The sequence below is a fragment of the Globicephala melas genome, chromosome 7, assembly GCF_963455315.2.
Source record: "Globicephala melas chromosome 7, mGloMel1.2, whole genome shotgun sequence".
Lineage (NCBI taxonomy): Eukaryota > Metazoa > Chordata > Mammalia > Artiodactyla > Delphinidae > Globicephala > Globicephala melas.
This window is the reverse complement of record NC_083320.1, coordinates 16,457,393-16,473,148: the sequence shown is the minus strand read 5'-3', so window position 1 is coordinate 16,473,148 and position 15,756 is coordinate 16,457,393. Positions and strand designations below refer to the sequence as shown.

At 42.4% G+C, this 15,756-nt stretch overlaps 1 protein-coding gene across 2 annotated transcripts in view; it reads right to left on the bottom strand.

The window, feature by feature from the left end:
- Positions 1-15,756, bottom strand: part of EPHA4 (EPH receptor A4) — a 143,724-nt gene that overhangs the window by 50,665 nt on the left and 77,303 nt on the right. For both annotated transcript variants that reach the window (XM_060301787.1, XM_060301786.1), the window contains exon 5: positions 12,329-12,667. In XM_060301787.1, coding sequence (XP_060157770.1) covers positions 12,329-12,667 — 339 coding nt within the window. The remainder of the gene's footprint in view (positions 1-12,328; positions 12,668-15,756) is intronic.

Below are 15,756 nucleotides of genomic sequence, written 5' to 3'. Positions count from 1 at the left end.
CAGAAAGGTCCAGAGTCCCATTAGTCATTTCCTGAGCCATCCAATTCCCCATCACATATACAGTTGGAACAGGATACCTATTCTTCCAAATGGTTATTTTAAAAGACCTCATGAGCTGCTCAAAAATAAAGTCATGGCGACCCTAAATTGAGTATATAAGCTCCATAAATGGTAAGCATTTTTCACCACCCATTGTTATTTTTATCTTTGAAATTACTTTTTAGTAACTCATCTTTCTTTCTGTTATTGCATTTTGAAACACATAGGCAGAAAAGAGAAAAAAAACAGAGATGAAAAATATGTGACAAAGAATAAAGTGGAGCATGAAATTATAGGCTACAGATGATCCCTGACAGGATGAGGTAGGCAGAGGAAACATGCCAATACAATTCTGGTTGCAAATCTATGTGTTGTATGCTACTCGGAACTTTTCCAAGTCCAAATGCTGCTTGGCTGAAAGAACAATGGCTAAATACTGAGAAGTGATGGCCATGGATGGTGAAGTAGAAGGTCACAAGTAGAAAGAGAGACAGAGAGAGAAACAGGAAGTAGACCAATCAGGTGAAGTACTGAGGCTCTCCATTTTATTCTCAGTTTGGTTTCACTATATGGAAGTCTGGGAAAGTTCTGAACACAGAGAATCATACTCAGGGGACAATATCCACCAACCATAGCATGCTGAGGAACTGGGGTTTAATACTACCTAAGGAAGCCTTCGTTTTATGTGTAGCCAAACCTTTCTCGTTCAGTTTCTTGCTGGCTATATAGACAAGCACAAAGAAGTGACCGGTAAGGGGAGGGTAGAAATACAGAGACCTTGGGGTTAAATTACAACCAGCATGTTTTAAAAATGCTTCATATATAAACAGTCACCACATGCTACGCTCTCAAAAAATGTAGCAATGAAATGGTATTCTTGCAGCCCTCCTATCTGAAACTATCTTTTTGGCAATTCTTTTGAAAGCTATGATAGAGGTTAAAAAAAAAAGAGCATCATTTATGAGAAGGAATTTTAAGCTTGGGAACTGCCAACCAAAGAATTCATATTTTTTTTTAATTTGGGAGTATCAGCTAGAAACTAAACCGTACGTGCCAGAGTTTAAACTCCTAAAGGCATTATAAGACTGAGGCTGAGAACAACCGAGATGTGAAGTTTTAAAATGTTATTAAGGCCAATAGGTGTCTCCAACTGGGTCTGTGCTTGAGAATCCAAGATGACTTTTGTAGTCATAAAGAATAACAAGGAAAGCATTAGGAAAGTTATAACTGTTTTAGGACCTGATTATTTTTAAAACTAGGAGGTTCACAGCATCTCACTGGGGCCTTTCTAACACAACTTGCTGAAGGGTAAAATTCAGTATTGCTAGCTCCAACCAGGAATCAATCTGTAAGTATCGGAAGGACCTCATTAGAACAACATTTCACCCAGACATAGTCCCACAGCGCGGTCTCTAAGAAAGATGTTGGAGCAGGGCTCCATTATACTATGAGCAGTTTTATGAATGTTATTTCGTGTGTGTTCTAAAATAGGAAGGAAGGAAGAAAAGAGAAAGAGTGAAAGCCATCGTCCAAAGAACTCATACAGTTAAGGTTATACCCTTGAAGAGTTAACAGTGAGATGCTTCCCATCTATCTATCTCCCCAAACAGTACACTTTTACATTATATCAAGATTCCTTAAATATATTACCAGCCTCTTAGAGCCACACCTTAATGAGTTGACTAATCAGCATTGATGTATACAAGGAGGGCTGTAAAGATAACTTATGCTTTTTAAAAACTATGACCACTGTTCTGGTTATAAAGACACTCAATGTTCGTACGGCAAGATTCTGCTGTATTTGTACTTCTTGCTTTCAATGGAAAACAAAGCAAGAAGTGTCCTGATTACATACTGTAATGGCAATCCTACCCCTATTTTAAATGGGGAAAATGAGATGATGTTAGCCAGGGGGTCCCCAACCCCAGGGTCTGGTCCCCGCTACAGGTCCGCGGCCTGTTAGGAACCGGGCCACACAACAGGAGGTGGGCGGCGGGCTAGCAAGCGAAGCTTCATCTGCTGCTTCCCATCATCGCTCACATTACCTCCTGAATCATCCCTCCCCCGCAATCCCCTGTGGAAAAATTGTCTTCCACGAAACCGGTTCCTGGTGCCAAAAAAGGTTGGGGACCGCTGACGTTAGCAACAAGAACTCCCAAGCCTCCAAAAGCATCCTCCTAGAAAGTTTCCTAAAACCTTGCTCTCCTGAAGCCCTGTAGAATCGGGATCGAATTCAGTGGGTTTCAATGCAAGTAAGGGCTCCGCCAGCAACGCTTAGGATAACCTGAAACTTTCATATATATATAAAAAAAAGTCCTTGATTATCTTGGAGAGGGGAAGGAACACTTGATTAAGCTTTCAGCTAGTTGCGTATTCAAAATCCCTGGCCTGTTTATATGTTTGCCCTGGCTTTGATAAAGGGACATGGAGGAAGCTGTGCTCTCATCCACCTTCACGCTATTATGCTCAAAATACACACTTATTATGTGTGTGTGTGTTTTTTTAGAAAAGGGGGGGTGGGATTCAGGAGGCAGACTCACAGCTTGCAGTACCTTACCTAGACAACACCAACTCTCCAGGGAGCCACTGTGAGCTTGCCCCTTTCAGTGCTTGTTCCAATGGATGGGTCTTATCCAAGCCTGTTACACACAGCAAACTTGCTGGAGGCGGGTCCCTATTTAGCACCCGCTGCGCAGCTGAAGCTACACACTGAGGTTGTGTTTGTATGCACACACCACCGACAAAAGGTTCCCAGATAAGAAACTTGTAAATTCGCTACCCCCCAGCTTTCATCAAAGAGGCTTTTTGACCAAACTGCCTGAGACATTCATATACATAGATTATCCTGTAGAAGATGCCAGGCGAAAAGGAGTGGCCCACCCTTCCTCTTGTTCTTCCTCTCCCCTTCCCTTCCAAGAAGGGTGGCAAATCCCTACCATTTTCCCCGTAAGCTATTTTAGATAGATTATGTTTTAGAGAGTAGCTCTGGTGCTTTGTCATAAAGCACAGGAGAGCCACAGCAGAGCTCCTCGCGGGTGGGCTGACCAATCTATCAGAACAGGGAAAGAAGGAGTTTCATGTCAGAGCTGTTTCTTCAGCTATGGGTCTATACTGGCAGCCATTCGACTGACTGTTCAGCTAGATTCCAGCACTCTGGGGTACCAATCTTCACATGTGCGACCAAAATCATTAGTGACCTTTCCCAATGAAAGCCACGGTATTCACGAGGCAAGTGATGTGTGGCACCATCTCTCTGTTTCTGTTACTGCAGTTTTGGGGCAACCAATGGAAACTTTTCCATTCTTCTGGCCCAAGCCAAGGAGGAAAACATTTGTGTGTGCGTGCGCGCGTGTGTGTGCACCCGCCTGTGTGTGTGCGCCCGCCTGTGTGTGTCTTGGGGGTGAAAGGTAGACAGAGGGGGACGATCCATTAAAAATATATTTTTAATACTCATAGAAATAGCTACGTAAGGTATGCCTATCTTGACAGATTTTTTTTTTTTATCTTGACAGATTTAAAGTGTAAAACCTAAAAGAAATCCTCACGAGTCTACCTGAAGGATACACAGAAAATGCTCTCTTGCTGTACACCAGCATGAAAACAGCACACGGACAGAGTTTCAGAGAAGGCTCTGTACAGCAGGGACAGGTGTTTTAATAGTCTCTGCAGATTTAAGATCTCTCAATGCAGGATTAGTCCTGCAGCACGGCTCTTGGTTTTCCCCGTGTTTAAAGGAAAAAACTCTTTAAAGACATCAGTATGGGGTGAGTGAAGCTTTGATAGAAGCTTGTCTGGATCTTTTTGTTGATGTTTAGTTGCAAACTGGACCCTATAGAGTCTCTTCTGGCTCCTCTGAGGAGACAGCCATTCATTCAGCCAGCTGGAGTGACAACTAGACAATTTAGAAGCTCATCCAGAACCTTTGCTAGCCCTGCGCTATTCATTTCTCATCTCAGTAGAGTACTTATTTTTCAGATCTCTCGATGGCTTCTCCGTAGGGTGTAAAAGTTGGCCGTGGTGTCCGAAGGAACAAGCATAACACTAAGGAATGAAAAGCAAATCAGCATTAAGACTGTCAAGCGTTTAGGGTGAATGCTGGTGAACTGATTTCCCTTCTCACAAATGAACATGTGTGTATACTTATGTAGGAGTGAAGGAAAAAGAATCAGGAAGAATAGCGCTCTCAGTTCTGCGTGTGTAAATAAAACTTTCATTTTCTTAGAGTGAAATATTCACCTCTTTAAAAATGCAACCCACTTTCTACGTATATGCAGTAATTACCACTAGGCTCTACAGACATACTATTTGTCCGTGCTGTTCAGTCAACCTTGAAGCTGGATAACTTAGTAGGTTCTTTTGGAAGGCTTTTTATTTTTTTTCCCCACCAGGACTTGTGGCACCCACTCTGAATACAAATTCTTGGACCCTGGTGCCACGCACAAGAAGCTGTACCGTTGTCTATCTACCGGTTTATTTTATTCTTCATCGTGATCATAATTAGTGAGCATGCGTCATAATTATCGGGGTGGCAACAAGATTCCACAGGCATGAAATTATTTTATGTATAAAGTTAGAATCAAGAGACGGTTCTCTTTAAAAAAAAAAATTGTACTGCATATTTTTAAAATGTATATTTCCTAGGCATTACGAAATTAAACCAGGAGCCCATGGCTGGATCAGAGCTGTTAATGAGAAAACCACAGCCTGGCTTCTCTGAAGCCCACTGTGTGCTTGTTTAGGCCTATAATGACCCCGGCACAGAAAGGACTCTCCAACCAGCTTCCACCTTAGAGGTCCTAACGATTGCATACCAACCGTTGAGGATGTACAAACAACTTTTCAGCAAAATTTCTCAATGGAATTGCTTACAATTTGTTTGAAGAATTTTAAAATGTGTCTTTAGAAAGATTTCTGACTTAAAGACTTCACTAGTTTCATCATGTGTTTTTCCTTTACATTTCTTAGGAGTAAGAAAAAAAAAGCATCACTTTTTTGAGATCAAAGGCAAACGAGACATCATCTCAGTGAGGAAGCAACCTTAAAAAGCAGCACAGATGATTATTTTAAAAAATGCTGCCAGTATCTAGGAACCATACAGCAGTGCTAAGCATGCATGTTTTCAAGAGAACCGGAACACTGCCCCCTCAGAACAGTCCCTCCAGCATGTGCCACATTCTATATTTAAACCTGAGTGTTATACAGCAGAAACTAACACGTCATTGTAAAGCAATTATACTCCAATAAAGACGTTAAAAAAAAAAAAACCTGATGTCATTGGGAAAAGATCTGTGGTACAAGAAAGTCAAGGCCTGTTTGAAATCCTAATTATTTTTGTGAAATCTTGTTCATAGAGTCAAAACCTCTAGAAAGAAGCTGTCTTGCTAAATACCAAAATTGTTTCCAATGTGAGATGAACCTAAATGTCAATCCATGCCATCCTTTGCCGGAGTAGTTTCTGACAAATGACACCAGCATTTCAACCTCTTCTCTTTGGTACCTTCCAACTAGAGGGGTAACAATTTGAAGTAAGATTTCCAAATACTGAGTTTAAACTTTTTTTAAGGCAATGTTAATTGGATACCTGCTAGAAGCTGGGCATGTGATTTCACATTTGATCTTCACTATAAACTTGTGAGGATTAAATAGGCTGATGTGATGTGGGTAATGGTTAAGAACATGGACCCTAAAGCCAGTTACCTCCCAGCTCAAGGACTGGCTCTGGCCCAGGGCCCGATTTTGTAAGTAACGTTTTATTGGGACACAGCCACGCCCGTTTACATATTGTCTATGCCTGCTTTTGCTTTACAGATGCAGAGTTGCCTGCTGCAGTGTCACCCTCTTTTGATTTAGTACTCCAGAGCAGGGAATGGCAAACTTTTTCTGGAGAGATCTAGATGGTGAATATGTCTGCTGTGCAGGCAACTCTGCCAAAGGAACTCCACTCTGCTGTGGTTCTGGGAAAGCAGTCTTAGGCAACACATACACACAGATAAGTGGGCCTTTGTTTCAATAAAACTTCTTTACAGACACTGACATTTAATTTCCAAATCTCACAAAATATTATTTTTTGATTATTTTCAGCCCTTTAGAAATAGAAAAAAACATTCTTGGGGGTTTCAAAGCGGGGGATCAGGATCTGGGCTCTGGTTTGCCAACCCCTGCTCTAAAGCACTAACAGAAGCCAGATATTTGTCCCTCAAAAAATATCAACAGATAGTTCCTCGATCTGCTCCTTCCTGTTTAAGCTTATAGGAAATCCAGATCCTTCACATCTCATTTGGGTTTAGCAACCTGTTACCATTCTGCTTGTGCTTTCTGCGTGTTAATTGGATCTCAAACCACACCTGAGGTCCATCCAGCGCTGTCCCTCCCCACCAGCTACGGGCCAGAACCACTCCGGCCTGACCCTTGCACTACATCACCTTTCCTATTAAGCCAACCTGGACTTCTTGCAATCTCTACTTTCTTCCTGTTTCTTTGCACTGTTAGGCATAATTACACAATGGTCTCATAAAACTAAGAGGCAGGATCTTATATATTGAAGCTAAGGAAGCTTGCCTGGGCCCTTTCCAAAGCTTGATTCTTCATCTGATATGTGTAGATTTGTAGGTCTTTTCCTGAAATCACACAAAAGTTGTCTACGCTTCAGACTCCACCGAACCTGCCCCACTCTACCATGCCTGGAGCGCACTGCTTAACACAATTGCTCTAAGATGTTTCCCTTTCTTCCAACATCTCCTTGAAGCTGTCCTCTTACCATCTAGAAGACAAGTAGCAATTATACCCAGTGGGGATGAGAATTCCCACCGTTCCCCATTATCCCACTCAAATAACATAATATGTCTAATTAAAAGACAGCCAAGAAAGAGAATGGGAACTTACCAGTTGAGTAATAAAAGACAGAATGCCTCTTGTACTTAGTTATTTTCTTTTCTCTTCTCATTATTTTGGTTTTATTAACTTTATCACTACTTGACAAAGAACATTCACTGACTGTTTTTACTGTAAATAAATGTGTTAATCAACAGACGGGTATTGAATATCTGTGCTGTGCAGTGGCATTACAATGAGGTTCCTGCCACTTTATCGTCAATGTGGTATTTTCTTGCAGTTTTCTTTCCTTTTCTTTTTTTCTTGCAGTTTTCTTAATGGTCCATCCTAGGGAACAAGGCCAGTCTGACAAGCAGCACCAATTCATCTGATGACAAAGCAACTAGGATTCTTCACAAGAGGCCCCAGAGGGCCTTTTATAACTGTCTATCCTCTGAGAATAGTGCTGTAAGCCCTGTGTTCCCAGCATGGAGCGATGGAACCAAACAATGACAGGTTGGGGGATGGAACTCTGAGAAGGTGGGCATTGCTATGAAGTCATAAAATCTGGTTTTCCAGCATGGCACTAGAGCAGAGTTTCTCCATCTTGGCACTATGGACTTTTCAGACCAGATACTTTGTCGTGGGGCCGTCCTGTGCGTTCTACGATGTTTAGCAGCATCCCTAGACTTGACCCAGTAGATGCAATAGCACTCCCCATCCTCCTAGTTTTGACAACCAAAAAATGTCACCCAACGTGGCCTAATGTTTGGGGAGGGGTGTGGAACACCTAGCCTAGAAGAACAGCTTGAAAGGATGGAGGAGAGGGAGGATTTAGATGCATTCTGGTAATTCTGCTGAAGCATTTTTGGAAGGTTTTCCCACTCTCGGAATTGCCTTAAGAGCCAGTTTCTGAACAACATATGGAAATGAAACCCTCCTTCAAGCCCATACTTCATTGCTCATGGGTATATTCCTGGAATCACAGAATTTTAAAATTGGAAAAGATCTTAGAGATTAGCTAGGTTCAAATAATTATGTAACCCACTGAATATCTGAACTTGTCCATACCCAGCGTGTTAAAGATGTTTTGTCACTAGGACATGACATCCGTGCTAAAGAGAGATGATCAGACGTATTTCATTGTAAAGCATCTAGAACAGCACCATATGCAAAGTAAAAGTCAAAATGTTATAGTTGTCCTGGGTGTACCTTGGGGTAAGTAGAGAATATCAGCCATATGGGTTCATCACGATTTAAAACAAACAAAAGAACCTAGAGTTCGGTCCAGCCCCAGAGCTGGGAGACAGGTGTTGGGGGAGGTTTAGGGGGTGCAGAGTGAAAACTGGTTCGGTGATATTAAGGTCTACTGCCGGCTGCCATCACAGCAGTTTTAGCAAAAAGTCACAGTTTTGTTGCTTGGTCAGGAAAACGTTGTTTCATTTATACAGCATTTCTCTCTCCTAGACACACATCCTGCATTCATTTCCTTGAGATGGTCCACTTAAGTAAAAGCAAACTGAAGGAAAGTCATCTAGAAAACAAATCACCCAGCGGTCTGCTTATTCATTTTTCATAAGCATCAAAACCATCTCTTCCTAAACAAAAGATGGAACAAACACCATCTCTTCCAAAACAAAAGATGGAAGATGGAGGAAGGAGAAAGAGTTTTCAAGGGATTCTCATTTTGTTCCGTTTGGACTGCAATGGAGGAAAGTAAGTGTAGGGAGAACATCCCTTTTCCTTGTCCGATGTTTTCCTCTGGGGCTACTTCTGCTGAAGCCTCCCCATCCTTGCCTTCTCCTCGCCTCTACTTCATGCTCTTGGCCTGGGCTGCGGGTGGAGGCTTAGGAAGAGGATCTGGGAGAAGTCGTAGACATTCGGGTGACCTGAGTAGAGCAGGCTCTGTCCTGGGAAGGAGCCTGCAGTCAGCCAGCTGGGTTACACTGTCCCTGGGCGACACTGGGGCCGTGTCACCGTATCCAGCCCTTTTGGCTATAGATACAAAGCTGACATCCTTTCATCAGCTGTTCGGCAGTAAAGCTGGCACTCTGAGTTCGCTTTGTCTTGTCTTCTGTGTCAGTTGGGTTTGAACTCAGGAGGGGAGGAGAAGGGTGTTATTAGCTCCTTAAGACACCAACTGTAAGATTGGGGTTAGAATGGTTTAAATAACCACGTGAGAACACTGGCCCATTCACACCACATCCCACAACTGCATGATCAAAGCCCAGTTAGACCCCATCTCCAGGCTCAGATACTCAGAGTCTGGTCTCACAAATGGGGAGATGCCAAGGTGACTACAGGAATGCTATTAAGTATCTCATACTTTTAAAAGAAAGCAACTTTCTCCTTTCGGGGGCAGGATTCTCCCCAAGTTCAAGTGCTGGCTCTGATACGAGCTTAGGTGAGTTTCACCTTCACGGTGCTGTTCAGCTGTGACGGTCTCAGAGGTGGTGATGATAAAACCAGGAATTCTAGGTTTTGTGTTTGTTTTTAAATACGTTACCACCGGTGAGAGAAAGGACCCTGTGAAAACAGAGCAAAAATGCAGAGCCATGAAACTTGGTGGCCTCCAGGTGCTTAAAGCTAACATTCATTTATTCTATGTATTCCTTATAGAGTGAGACATCATTGCCTCTAGAGGTCCCTAAGGAATTTAATTTAATGAAATGATCAGAACAGCAGCAATTAGAATATAATTGTGTGTACGTAAATATGTGTAGGGGAACTTTGATAGAGTTTATGGTTGCTACATCCATCCAGAATTTTGGCCTCCATTATTAATCTGCACTACTATGAAGAAAAGGTTTGTTAGTCAAAGATAAACCATCCCGATGATTTTGAATTAGTGAACTCCAAATCGCTGTGGGATAATGAGACGGCACTGTGCACACACACGACTCTCTGCTAAGCAGGGGCCTTCTGGCTGGCCACATAGGAGGTCTCCTTATTGAAAGATTTATTTTTAATTTTGAACAGCTTCCCAGCATTACCCTTTACGAAAATTAAAATAAGGAGCTGGAATTTTGTCCTATTCAGAAAACCTCCTGGCAGGACTGCTCGCCGTGTCAGAGAAAACCTCATTGTGTCAGAGGAATTCCCTGTCCACCATTTCTCTAGATCTAGAACAATTACACCTACTTTTTAAATAAAACTTTGACTTTGTTTCCTTCCCAGGCATAATGTTTTTGCACAGTTTCTTCTTCTGGAGGATTTCTGGCCTGTCTTCCTTGTGTTCTTTGTGCCTTCTGGCTTGGTAGGGGTTGACGTAGTCCCTTGGGGCTTCAATCTTTAAATATACAGAGTCAGAGAAGTCTCCCCACAAAATCTGTGGGAGCCAAGCCTGTCCTCAGCACATCTCCCAGAGGCTACCCTCTGCCAAAGAGAATGACTTCACCTTGTACAGCTGAGGCTTCAAAGGTCCATTCCTAGTTTTAATTCCATTAAGAACACAAAGTAGTGATGTACTGGAGGATAGCCGGAAGAATACAGGGGAGCTGAACATAAGAATATTGATTGAATCATAAACCAGATTCTCTAGGGGTGCAAAGACCACTCTGCACCTTCTTGGCTCCCTGTAACTCAGAGACACTCAACATCCTAGGTTTCCCAGGACCTATGTGCAATATTTCCTGCCTTCTTCCAAAAGACAACTAATAAAAAGCTGGCATTCACAGAGTCCTTGTGATGCTATCAAAACCTCCTAAATTGAGCTTCCCTGGTGGCGCAGTGATTAGGAATCTGCCTGCCAATACAGGGGACACAGGTTCGAGCCCTGGTCCGGGAAGATCCCACATGCCGCGGAGCAACTGAGCCCGTGCGCCACAACTACTGAGCCTGCGCTCTACAGCCATGAGCCACAACTGCTGAGCCCGTGTGCCACAACTACTGAAGCCTAGAGTCCATGCTCCACAACAAGGGAAGCAACCGCAGTGAGAAGCCCACGCGCAGCAACGAAGACCCAAAGCAGCCAAAAATAGATTAATTAATTAATTAAATAAATTGATTAAAAAAATAATTTTAAAAAACCCCCAAAACCTCCTAAATCATACTAGCCTTTGTAGAGAAATAAAAGCGATGACCACAACAGTGTTCACATCCTAGAAGTGCAGAAATAAAAGGCAAAAACATAACAAGAGGATCTGTTCACACCACATATTTTTAAAGACTGGTCACATCTGTGTGACTTAAACTACCTTCTGGGAAGATCTGTCAGTCTAGCACCAATGCAAAATCTTCCCTCAGTCTTAACTTTTTATTTATTCTAGAGAGTTCAGGGAAAAGTGGAAAAAGAATGACTTCGGATTGGGATACTGGAATACTTCTCACTATGGGATCAATCAGTACAGACATATTTTACTTAACTATTGAGTGCACTTACTGAAACTCTCATCTAAGGGAGCAGTGCACTAAGAGGCGATAGGACTGTTGGCAATTTATGATCCTTTTCTGATGAAGTGGATTGTTCTTAAGAGCTTCACAAAAGGATAAACCACAGTCCTTTTCTCCTCCTCCCCTTTAAATCCCCAGAAATAAATAACACGGAGGTGGCAATGTGAAACAGTGGTAGAGATCCAGAATGGAAAATTACCATGAGAAAGTGTGGAAACTTCTTTGGGGGAAGAATGGGAGTAAGTGGGTCAGGGGCAGAGCCTAGAAATCTAGATTCTAATTCACACTTTGGAATACCTGATATTCAAGATTGGATAACAGTTCTGCAATTACCGCAGCAGAAACTCTCCATGAACAGAAAATGCCTTCCAGTCATCTGAATTAGAAGAGGAAAGTGATGCAGGAAACAAGGCGAATTAACTCTCCTCCTCCACCTGTCAAGTGTGAATTTAACTATGAAAGTGGCTACAAAAGTAGCATGTGTTTGAAGGAACATTTTGTCAACCACACAGAGCAAGCTACCCATTAAACCATTCATCATTCACAGGCTCACCACCTGGTGATTCCAGTAAAGACCCGTGTCAGTTATTTTTTAATTTTTAAAATAAAAAAAACAAGATCAAAACTACATCCACTAATGCTGTTGTTGGAAAACACAGCAAATGCCAATATAGCACTCTGTGTTGGTAAAAATCAACTTTATATTCCTAAATAATATGTAAATGTGCTGATATGTGACCATGACCTTGTGATTAAAACGGCCAAGACGCATCCCTTACAAGAGAAGTCTAGCATGGAATGACCCAACCCAATGTCATCTGTTTTCAACCAGACACTGTCTTAGCCTTCATTTAATCTCCACCACCTAGTACAATGCATGTTACACAGTTGGTATCCAAAAAAATATCTGCTGAATGAATAAACATCCTTCTAAGTATCTTTTGTATTATACTGCAGCTCACAGGTTTACGATTAGGTCCCTGTGGTTCTTCTTCAACTGGAGAACTTTAGCATCCTTCATGGATATCAACACAAGCTCTTTCTCCAGAAATGTTTAGATAGACGGTAAAGTGGAGCCAATCCCTACCTGCTTGGTTGGTGGTCACGGTGACGGACACAGATTGGTCTGGGCTAGGGTTATACTTGGATACGCCATTCACTGCCCAGATTTCAAACGTGTAGTTGGTATGAGCCAGGAGGTCAGTGATGGAGACCTTGGTGGACTTCAGTCCGTTCTGCTGCGGGGTGTAGTGGACCCCACTTCCGCAGGGTCGGCACTTGCTGGAGTCACCTGGTCCACATTTCTTGCACACGACGTTGTAGGAAATATCCTGGCGGCCACCCGTGTTCTGAGGACTGCTCCATTCCAAGTTCACTGAAGTCTCGTTGACATTTGAAATCAAGTTTAGAGGAGCAGATGGTGGACCTGGAAAAAGAAAGAAACAAAACAAAACATACTATCACATCAAGAACTGAAACTAGCCTCTGGAATCTCTTGGAGCTTATATTCTTCTCTGCAGCTACAAGAAGCAAGACGGTCCTGTTTGGCAAAGAAAGCCAAAAGCAAATCAAGCCAGCAAAAATCTTTTAAAAGAGCAACATGATAGGGAATTCCCTGGTGGTCCAGGGTTTAGGAGTCCATGCTTCCCCTGCAGCGGACACATGTTTGGTCCCTGGTCGGGGAATTAAGATCCCACAAGCCATGCAGCCAAAAAAATTAAAAAAAAAAAAAAAGAGCAATATGATTGAAGGCTGTATGTGTGAGTGTCATTCTCCTTCCTGAACAAACAAATGTAGCATTGACTGCCACTGTGAGACTTGAAACAGCTCTATATCAAATGGGCTCCGAGCCTGACTTTCCATCTGAAGTGGCCAGGCTTTTTTTCTCATAACTTATCTAGTCTTAATCTAATCATCTGAAAGATGGGTATACGAATGTGTTTCTAATTCCCAGGGCTGTTGTGGGACTCTGGTAAATTAATAGTTATATACCACTCCTGAAGATAAATGATGATTCCTAAGTACAGTGCGTCACCAATATGGAATAAAAATAACTGCACTGTATAGATGTGCCTCTTCAGTGTGACATGGCAGTTGAAAGTTAAGCTGTTTATGGGTAATTAAGTAGGAACTGGTTTAACCTGGTTGCAGAGATGTCGAAGGTACAGTTGTTGAGAAATCTCAACTCCAGGGCAGGGATTGTGCAAAGACTCCTAAGACCCCATGTCCTGTCCTTCAACCGACCAGGGCTGCACCAGGCTCTTCTTATGATACACGTTTCCACTGACATCAAAGGTTTCCAAAATATGTCTGGTGGCAGTGGCTGTTTTGAAACAGAACTGATTGCAAACAACATAAATGGTTGGTTTAAAAATAGTAACAATAAATAAGACCACAGACTCACGATGAACCATCTCGATTCTTGCTGTAGATTAGTCTCTATGCCAAGATGTTGTGACACAAACTGTCTTCAGGGAGAAGAATCAGGGTGAAACAGAAAAGGGGGAATTTTCCTAGTCTGAGCTGATTCCAAAGGTCTAAAAGATACCTGCTGCACTCTAGGAAAAAGTATTGACTCACTGCAACAATTGGAAGGTTCTCTCTTTTCTTTCCTCTTTCCCAATTTGGTGTTCCAAGAAAAGAGCCAAAGCAAGTTTCAGTGACAATCTGAGGCTTCTTGCTGATTGTTTCTATTCTACTTCTAATATATTTGTAATGACTGCTTTCAGGGAAATGTGTCCATGTTCCCCAGAAAAAGGAGGTTAACCAGAAGCCCGCATGAGGTCAGGAGAAGCTTTACCTAGTCAACCATAACGGAATATACTGTTCCAGACTAGCCATTGCCAGAGAATTGGAAGAGGTAACTTTTATGAATAAGGAGTCATGTTCAGTATTTATTACTTAGTTCACAGTGATGAATGGCTAAAGGATTTTGGTAATAATATTGAATAAAGGTAATTCACTCTCCTTTTCTCTTTATACAACTTAATTGAAGCCTTTATTTATTTATTTATTTTTGCGGTACGCAGGCCTCTCACTGTTGTGCCCTCTCCCACAACAGCGATGTGGCCTCTCCCGGAGCACAGGCTCCGGACGCGCAGGCTCCGGGGTCATGGCTCACGGGCCCAGCCGCTCCGCGGCATCTGGGATCTTCCTGGACCGGGGCACGAACCCGTGTCCCCTGCATCGGCAGGTGGACTCTCAACCACTGCGCCACCAGGGAAGCCCGAAGCCTCTATTTTAACAAGGTAAGCAGGACCTCCCAATCTCCCTGGGAGACTAATTATCGACAACCTCTCTCTCTTAATGTTAAGACCTGGTCCCCATCCTGAGAACCTTAAAGGAAAGACAGTGCTGTAAAATTTGTGTTAAAGGTAAGATTGCCCCCACAGAGGTCCTCAGAAAGGAAGCACAAATTTCCTTCTTGTTTAGATTCCAAATTTATATCTATGGTCCTTAGTAGAGTAATGGAAAACAACAGGATCAAGTAAATGTTTTTTTGAATAAATGATTAGAGCTATTTGAAATCACAGACTCCTAGAGCCAGATAAGATGTTAAAGATCATTTGGCTAAATAGTCTTATTTTATAGATGAGGAAATTGAGAGCCAGAAAGCAGAGTTGACAATACTGAAAGTTCACGCAACCTAATTAGTGACAAAGTCCAACTAAAATCCCAAAGTACTAACTCCCACACTCTGGGGTTATTTCCACATTAAAGGTAAAATAACAACAAAATCCGTAGCTTCAGCCAAAGTTTGAGAGGTAAAGATAGGAAAAGGGAAGGTGTATCTTCAATCCTGTTCAAATTCTGTACGTGTTTCTTTCCATCATAGTGAAATTGATTGCTAGTCTGTCGCTGAAGTTGACCACAGCTTGGTTCATAAAATGAGTCAAGCCACTGGTTCTTATTTTGCTGTGACTTTCAGGGTTAAATAAGAGTGACTCTCAAATGCATTAACCTCCTTGCCAAGGTTCCTAGTCCACTTTCACATGGGAAAATGTGACACAATGAATCAAGCACAGAAGCAAAAAGTCAGTAATTAGTATGTAGGACGGGGCATGGCAGTGTCTAAACAGAGAAGAAATGGAGCAGAAAACTAAATGGTCACAGGACTGAGAGATATAACGCTGCTACGTGAAAAAAAAATACAAAGATGCTGTAGGGTTTCAAAATGGAGGGCTGGCATTAAAACAAGACGCAGTGCGGAATAGCCTTCTTCCTTGGGTCAGTGATTCTTAAAGAATCTACCCTGGGGCAAATGCTCAACGGAAGACAGAGAACTAAGCAAGTTCAAGTTCAATGCTGCCTCCAGGAATGGTTTGGTGACTTGTACTGCGTATGTGTTATGTTTTGTTGCCATAAGGAGTGATGGTTACATGGGGGCACAGCAGCAGCTTACACATTGGACTATAGCCAGAGAATTGAGGTAGGGGGAAGGAATAATAGGAGTGTGCACCTAGTAGAGGATTATTTTGGCCTCTGCATAAACCTGGGAAAGCACACTTGCTTTAT